The 9,216-nt window shown below is 44.2% G+C and overlaps 1 protein-coding gene across 4 annotated transcripts in view; it reads right to left on the bottom strand.

The window, feature by feature from the left end:
• The window catches only part of Hlcs (holocarboxylase synthetase), a 186,713-nt gene that overhangs the window by 111,634 nt on the left and 65,863 nt on the right, over window positions 1-9,216 (bottom strand). For all 4 annotated transcript variants that reach the window (XM_015478764.2, XM_015478762.2, XM_015478760.2 and 1 more), the window contains one exon: window positions 3,063-3,334. In XM_015478764.2, coding sequence (XP_015334250.1) covers window positions 3,063-3,334 — 272 coding nt within the window. The remainder of the gene's footprint in view (window positions 1-3,062; window positions 3,335-9,216) is intronic.

Genomic DNA, 9,216 nt, shown 5'->3' on the forward strand with positions numbered 1-9,216 from the left:
GACCCCCCCCCCCCCAGAAGACAAGGCCACCACCCCAAAGGACACCAGATAAGAAAGCTGTTCTGGAGAGCAGGCCACGGTATGACCTCAGTGCAGGAGGCCCTGGAGACCAGTGGGCCCTGTTTCCACCATGGCAGCATGGTACTTGGGTGTGTTGAGGCACAGAGTTTGTCTGAGTTGTTGCTGATGCTGCTTGTGGTGCTGGGGGTTGAACTCAGGACCTCCTGCAGCCAGCCAAGTGCTGGACCACTGAGCTACAACTCCGCCAAGCTCACCTCTTTAACTAACAGAGTGCCACGCCTCAGTAAGCCACACCCAGCTGAGAGGAGAGGCTATATATCTATATCCTGAATCTGACCAAGAGGAAGTGTCTTCCCAGAGGTTTTTGTGGAGGAGGAAGAAGAGGCACACAGCTATCTGGGACTATGACAGAGATTATTGGTGGTTCCCACTATGTATTTACTCCTTCTTCCCAGAAAAGAACTCAGAATTTTAGCTAATACATGTTCTGAGGTGGAAGGAGGGTCAAAAAAGAAAAAAGATTTTAAGAACTTTATAATAAAGGCATGTATCTAGGGCTGGGGTTCTGACTCAATGGTAAAGCGCTTGCCTAGCATGTGTAAGGCACTGGGTTCGATTCTCAGCACCACATATAAATAAATAAAATAAAGGTTCATTGACAACTAAAAAATATTTTTAAAAAAAGACATATATCTAATTTCACTTCTCCAGCCTTTTGGGAAAAAGCTGTTCAACAGTCACAGAAGTGATAGATATACAGAAATAAGCACTGAAGGAAACCAGTCTACAGTTTTGAAAATTCTTCCCACCATCTTCTTGACCCATGAAAATGTCCTATATGATACAAAAAGCACCACCCATTTTTATAAACATTCAGAAGCAGTAACAATTCCACGTGCAGCAAATTCTGCTACCCAGCATTGTATCTATGCACTGCTGTGACAGTGGCCTTTGACTCTATCCAATGAACATGTCTGAGATCAGCCGACAGACGGGAGGCACATAAAAGCAAGTGCAGAAGCAACAGCTTCCGACACACTCCAGCCATGTGCTGTCATCTCCTCTAGTGCACTGAACACAGCACCAGTGTTGCCTTCTTGGCACAGGACTATTTCATTTATTTCTCTCATGGTCCTGTAGTGGACAACTCCAGGTCCTCTGGGTGCCCAGGGGACCTCCTCAGATAGCTGCTCCTAACACGTTGCAGGCCCCCAGGAACCTCTTACCAGCTCGCTGACTTCTTAGGCGTCTATGAGTAACTTTACCCGGGGGTGTCAGGAAGGAGCCCACATGGACAGTGGGTGAAGGACAGCTATAAGAGCTAAGGCCGGTAACAACTACTTAACATCTGCCCTGTGGCAAGCAGAGGGACTAAAAGCTAAGAATCAAAGCCGTTTCACTCTCCATACTCTGCAGAGACCAGACAAGAAGAAAAACAGATTCCCAAATGCCCTGGGAAAAGCAAAAATACTTTCCTCTTTTGTAAAGACGAAAACTCTTAATCCCTCGGAAAGTTCCATTTTAGTACTGAAAAGCTCAACTATGCAGCTTCATGTCCGTCACACACTCTTACAAACCCATGTTGTTGGGGCAGAATTTTTTTTATTGGTTCTTTTTAGTTATACATGACAGTAGGATCCATTTTGACATAATTACGCAATCATGGAACACATCTAATTCAGGCCCCGGGAGACGTACTGGGCAGAATGTTTTTTTAAAGTTCAATACTGAAAAGAACTTACTGAGAGCTGTATTCACGTCTTTGTCCTAAAACACAGTGTGGACAGCAGGTAAAGAAGCTCGACCTCCATAGTTTTCTTTCTGAACTTCATCTCCCAAAATCTTTTGCTTTTTTATTTAGAAACCTAATTGTCACGGGTGGCCCCTCTGGAGAGAATGGCCTTCATTGAGCAGCAGAGGATTCTCCCAGGGTGTGTTCATCCGAGGGAACACGGTTCTTCCTTCTGCAGTGGGGAGTGGCATGTGGGCACAGCGGGGGGAACCAGGGACACAGAAAAGATAGTTCTATGACAACACAAATTAACTCAGTCAACCAGAACTTCAGACGGCTCACACTGCCCTGCCTGCTGCACCCGCCCGCCAATCCTCCTACATCCTTTCCACACAGAAAAACGGCACTTCTGCTGGCATGCCATTACATTCCAGAAATTACTGTTCAGAACAAAGGCGAAAATATTTCCCTATGTTGATTACATATCTGTCTAATCATGCAGTCCCCCGGTGAAGGCTCAGAAACTGTGAACCCAGTTGTTCTGGGAAACCTAGTCCTTGAATTTTGGTCGTGCACTGGGGGAAGATACTTTTCTTATTCCCTCCCTACAGCCCAACTGTTAAACTAAATAGTGTTAATTAATACTGGCCAGTGGGGAGTTTTTTAAAAAGTCCTTTTAGCTGATTTCCATGTTTTAATCTTGAATCAAAGTCCACAGGACAGAAGAAATAAAAAGAAAACCTTGCAATAAAGTAAACTTCAAACATCCAAGTGGGATTACGGAGTGCTTGAAAAATGCACTGGATGAGAACAGACCAGAACCATTTTCAAAATACAAAGCTCCAATTTATTTCGATTTAACCCAGCTTAGGTGTCACTCAAATTTGCTATCCTAATGCTCCTGAAAAAATCCTAAATTAAATGTTCGACACTGATTATAACCGCACAGAAGTTAAATGGTAACCTGAGTAATAACGCCACCTGTTAAATGCTTTGTTTTTTAATAATGTTCTTTTCTCCAAGGACATTCTGAAAGTCTTGATTAAAGGAAGCAAGACACAAGGCACAGATCACAACCTCCCCCACCCTCCCTCTACTCCATAAAACACAGAACTCTGATCCAGCAATTTTTATTAAACTCCTATTCCTACATTTTAGCTCTCCTCAGACAGGAGCATCTACCTTGCTAACAGGTTTGTTCAAATGTCTCATGTGCAACTACACCCCCCTCCTTTGCTGGGGTCACAGAAAACAATCAACACAAGAGGCTTCCCCGGAGCGGGTGCCAGGGTGCCCAGGCAGGACTCACCCATCCAGCAGATTCATGGTGGTGGGGGTCACTTCAGCAAACAGAATTATTTTTCCAAGCTGCCTGGTCTGCAGATTTTGTCGATAGATCTCTAAGTTAAAATGCTCTGACGAGAAGGCCTCTGCCTCGGTAATCACAGGTAGAGAAGAGGGGGTGATTTCTATTTCAGATGTGTAAGATGAAACAAATTTGAGGGACAGCTTGCTGGATGTTATTACTCCTTCGGGATCAACATGTCTCCCAAGCCACTGCAGAATCGGATCCCGGATTTCCTGTGTCATAAAAAAAAAAAAAAAAGGAATGAAAATGTTGTAATTTGGTATTTCATTAGATGATGGTAGTTTTTCCTAAAAACGCCATTTGGGTAATAAAAGTACTTCCTGATTCATGACCAATAAGAACTAGGTTAACATATTCTGTACATCTAAACTACTATACCATATGATAAAAATATACATAAGTGCTGCGTTTGAATTTTCATCCCCCAGAATTCATATATTGGAAATTTAATATCCAAATTCATATATTAATGGTATTTGGAGGTGGGACCTTTGGGAGGTGACTGGGTCATGGGGCTCTGCCCTCCTGAATGGATTAATCCATTAATAGGTGAGTTATTGAGGGAGAGGGTTAGTTACCACAGGAGTGGGTTTGTTATAAAAGCAGTATAGCCACCTTTTGCGAGTCCCCTCACCATGTGAAGCCCTGCACTGTCTCTAACTGCAGAGTACTCCCACCAGTGCAAAGGCCCCTAGATGTGGCCCCTCAAAAAGACTTCCCAGCCTTCAGAACTGTAAGAAATTAATTTCTTTTCTTTATAAATTACTCAGTCTTGGGTATTCAGTTATAGCAACAGAAAATAGACTAAGATACTAAGTATGATTATATTATAAAAATAAATTCCAGAAACCAGGATCCAAGGAAATAAGGTCAGTATACTTCCCAACCTGTTACACTTCAGAAGTCACTTTCACGTCTAGCATTCACAAGTAATTCGCTAGTCTTCTGAGCATCTATAAAATACGTGTATCTTTTGCCCCACAGGAAATTCTTTATCCTGTTTGGAAGCAAACAAACAAACCCCTAGGTAGAAGAAGTCACAGACTGCAAAGCACTAAGACACTAGACCACCAATCTCAGGCCCTAGAGGACCGCTGCTTCCTCTTGTGAACCAGCGGAGACTGGCCACCAACAGGTAAGAAACACAGGGAAAATAAGGGGACCAGGTGCAAATCCAAAGAGAGGGAGGAAGCCAGGACCCAGAAAAGACACCATCTAGCCCAGACACAGGGCTCTCTATTCTATGTCCGAAATCATAATGGAGCTTGGAGGAGGCTCCCCAACTCTACTCCAAACCTCAGAGGTCATCAGGAACTGGGGCTTCAGGGGAGTCTTCATCCCTAGAGGCTTGCACGAAACAGATGCAGGCTCTTATGGCATCCTCTCGCAAATACCAGGTATTTCAAAAGGAAAAAAAAGTAACCTTCCCATTAACATCAAGAGTGTGCCCCAAATTCCACATGGTCATTGAGAAGCAGCTTCGAAGATGAAATTTAATTTAAATAAATTCAATTGATGTTCCCCCCTTCGGTGCTGGGATCAAATCCAGGATCGCCAGCCCCGGTTGATCAATGTTTAAAACTTATTTCCTATTTGCCAAAAACACAGAAGAGAGAGGGGAACAGCAGAAATGATTTCAAAAGGAAGCAATCAGAAGAAACCCAGGAAGTGAGATGGTACAGGTAAGCTGGCTGGACGCTTCAACAATGTCAGGAGAAAAGGCCATGTGGTGCAGAAGCACAGGGGGCGTCCCATCTAGATCAGAAGGGACAGGAAAGACATGAGGAAATGCAAGGAGTGGTTCTTGATGGATTCTGGTTCCAATCAACTAGCTGGAAAAGGCTCCGAGAGACGATCTGAGACCTGAATATGGGCAGTATGACTCCTGTCCGTTTAACAGGTGTGATAAGGATACTACTGTGGCAAAAGAAGACACCCTTAATTTTTTTAAATGTGTGTATGTCATAATATCGATGCTTTACTGCCAAACAGAAGAAGCCAGTGAGGCCAGTGTGAGTCACTGCTGAGCACAGGTGAAGGGCATGTGGCATGTACCTGTCACACCAGTTCTCCCTCTCTCTGTGTCTGAGGATGGGCATAACTAAAAGGAACACTCAGAGTGGTGACATGAACATGAGCTACTGGGTTAGTGAGCTTTTCATCACTGTGATCAAAATACCTGACCAGGACATCTTAGAGAGGAAAAATTTATTTTGGCTCCCAGTTTCCGAGGTTCCGTCCAGGACTGGCCAGCTCCCTCGCTCTGGGATGGAGATGAGGCAGAAAATCAAGGCACAAGGACAGCGGAGGGCAGCTGCTCCACTCATGGCTCCCAGAAAGCAGTGAAACAGAGCAAAGCCCAAGGACAAAAAATAAACCCAAAGGCACACCACGGGGGACCTTCCTCCAGCAGCCACACCCCACCTGCCTGCGGTTCCACCCAGTATGGGAGTCCTTTCAGACTGTTAAACCAGCAAGTGGGTTCATCAGGTTACAGCTCTCACAATCTGATCACTTCACCTCTTACATTCCTGCATTGGCTCCCACTTGGGCTTTGGGGGACACCTCATATACAAACCATAACAGCTACTGGAGAAACAGTGGGTCCAGCTAAAACATATTAGCAACCTATATTCATTCTCTCCATAGGAGGAAGCAAGAGCATCAGCCAAGAGAGAAGAGGAGGAAGCAGGGGGTGGGGGTCCGAGCAGGGAGAAAACAATGTAGTGGGGGGACACGGCAGCAGCTGGAAGCACAGGGCCATCGAAGGCCAGGGAGCCTCGCACCAGGGGCTTCTGTCCCGCCTCACGCAGCCGCACAGCCAGAGGGTGAGGCACAAAGGCGGAGCCAAGGGTGTAGGTGAAACAGCCACTGGAGACGGGGCTCTGCTGTAAGGAGAATCCACAGCAAAAGCAGCACGAACCATAAAAGGGAAAAAATTATACTCTAGAACTCCAAGGAGAGTAAGATCAGTGATACTGTGCTCCTCAGAGATAGCATCAAGGGGCGGGGGGCAGCTCCTCTGTACACTCCAACCCCAGCCCAGGCCTTGCCCAGCATGTGCAGGCCCTGGGTTCCGCTCCAGCACCATAGCAGAGAAAAAAAGAAGACGTAAAATCAAGAAAAACAAAAAGACATGCAACTAACTGGGGAAAATTATTGGCAATATATATGTCAGGAAAAGGACTTGCAGTCAGAATATTAAATCAAACTCTCCATATTTATCAAGCAGTACACAGAAATGGGTACGTTCTCTTAAATGTGAATCATACCTAAATAGAGGTTTTTTTAAAAAAAGCAAACAGCAAAAAGACTGTGCAACACCAAAAATAATAACACCCATGAGGTCCAGAACATGAACATGTGACTCCAGAGACAGTGTACTCAAGTGCCACCGTGGGGGTGTAAACACTGTTCTGCCTGTGGCTAAGATGGGGCACACACGGCACGCTGCCCCGTCGCACTGCCCCATCACTCCAGAGCTGTTCCAGCCATTTGTAGTCTTATCCCACTCAGTTACTCACCTAAGTCACATTACATTCACAATATTTATTATAGAATCTGTTGTGTGTTGGAGCTCCTTTGCCAAGAAACAAAGAATAACCGACCTTAACCTATAAAGGCTTTCTATCTCAGACACATTTGGCCCATTGTAAATAATTAGATTAATCCTGCTTCCGTCATAACATTGTAAGTTGCTAGGCAACCAGAAGCGATAAATCAGAAAATGAATCATCAAAGACACGGCACACAAGCCTTTTATGGGTGTCTCATTCTTAAACACTTTCAAGGAAACAGGAGAAAATACATGTCTACTCTCATGGAATGTATGTGAAATGATCCAACTCTTTTTTTTTTTAATCTATTCAAAATATTGTCATTTTTAAGATTTATTAATTTATTTTTGCAGTGCTGGGGATCAAACGCAGGGCCTCACATACAGCGACACACGTGCTGTACCACTGAGCCACACCTCCAGTCCCAATAAAGTTTACTGAGCACTCAGATACCAAGCAATGCAGTGTACGCTGACGATATTGACCCCTGCTGGGCAAGGCGGTGCACACCTGTAATCCAGCTATTCTGGAGGCTGAGGCAAGAGGGTCAAAAGTTTGAGGCCAGCCCGGGCAAGTTAGCCAAGCCCCATCTCCAAAAGACTGGGTGTAGCTCAGAGGTAAAGTGCTTACTTAGCATGTGTAAGGCCCTGGGTTTGATCCCTCGTTCTACCAGAAGAAGGAAAAAAAAACAGAGGTGACCCTGCCCTGAAAAAAATCCTAGTCTAATGAAAAGGCAAACAAGCAAACATGAAATGTCCAGGTCCTATAAAGTCCACTGATTGTTCAAGTATTGCAGAATAACATCTTCCTGAAGAAGCTACATTTTAATAGCAGCCTCCTTAAACCAAGTATCCTGAAGACATTAAGGAATGCAGCACTAATGGGGGACAGCTGACAAAGAGGGGCAGCAAGGGCCCAGACCAGACGCCCTCGATGTGCAAACCCTTGTCACCCAGTGTCTCAGTCAACCTCTCCCTCTCTAAGGAATCTTCTCTCCCCTCTCACTTTAGGAGTGAATGGTGCACCGTCAAGGACGTTTACAGCAAACCCAAAGCCAAAGCCAACATCATAATAAATGGAGAAAAACGAAAAGCACTTCCTGTAAAATCAGGAACAAAGCAAAGCTGTCCACCCTCCTCACTCCTATTAAATAAAGTCCTCAAAAAATTAGCCGGAACAACCAGGCGAGAAAAGGAAACCAAAGGAGAACAAACAGGAAAAGGAAAAGTCGAACTCTCTGTGTTCTGATGATATGATCCTATACCCCAACACCAAAATCCTCCCCAGAAGACTTCCAGAGCTTACAAGTGCGCTTAGCGAAGTAGCAGGATACAAGATCCAAATCCATAAGTAAACAGCGTCCCACATGCCAACAGAGATTCAGAGGAGGAGGGAATCAGGAAAGCCACCCATTCACTATAGCCTCAGATCAATCACATACCTGGGAACTAACCTGACCAAGGAGGAAAAGAGCTCTGTAATGAAAATTATAGAACACTGAAGAAGACCAGACTTGGATGATGGAAAAACATCCCATTTTACGCTGATGATATTGACCCGCCTTGCCCAGCAGGGGTCAGTATCATCAGCGTACACTGCATCACTTGGTATCTGAGTGCTCAGTAAACTTTGTTGGGACTGGAGGTGTGGCTCAGTGGTACAGCACGTGTGTCCCTGTATGTGAGGCCCTGCATTTGATCCACAGCACTGCAAAAATAAATTAACAAATCAGAAGCAATATTGTCAAAATGGCCATACTAAAAAAAAGCAAGGTACAGATTCAATGCAATCCCCTTCAAAATACCAATGATATTCTTCACAAAATTAGGGGAAAATTTTTTTAAATTCATCTGGAAGAATAAAAAGCAATACTAAGCAAGAAAAGCAAAGCAGGTAGCTTCACAATACCTGATCTGAAATTATACTACAGAGCTGTAGTAACAAAAACAGCGTGGTGTCAAATAGAAATGAAGACCAATGGAATAGAATAGAAGACACAGAGCTGGGTGTGGTGGCACATGTCTGTAATCCCAGTAATTCAGGAGGCTGAGGCAGGAGGATGGCAAGTTCAAAGCCAGCCTCAGCAACTTAGTAAGGCCCTAAGCAACTTAGTGAGAACCTGTCTCAAAATAAAAAATAAATAAATAAAAAGGACTGGGGATGTGGCTCAGTGGTTAAACTCCCCTGGGTTCAATCCCTAGAAATAAAAAAATAAATAGCACAAAGGCAAATCCACATACCTACAGCCATTTGCTATTTGACAGGTGCCAAAAATATATCTTAAAGAAAAGGCAGCCTTTTAAATAAATGGTATTGGGGAAACTGGATCGTTATATGTAAAAAAAATGAAATTAGACCCCCCATCTCACCCTGCACAAAACTCAAATCAAAATGAGACTTAGGAAATAGACCAGAAACCTCACAACTGCTAGAAGGAAAGGTGGGTCAACACTCCATCATAGGTGCTGGCACTGACTTCCTTAACAAGACCCCCAAAGCATAAAAAAAAAAAAAAAAAAAAAAAAAAAAAAAAAAAA

Source organism: Marmota marmota, unplaced genomic scaffold (assembly GCF_001458135.2).
Source record: "Marmota marmota marmota unplaced genomic scaffold, marMar, whole genome shotgun sequence".
NCBI classification, from domain to species: Eukaryota; Metazoa; Chordata; class Mammalia; order Rodentia; family Sciuridae; genus Marmota; species Marmota marmota.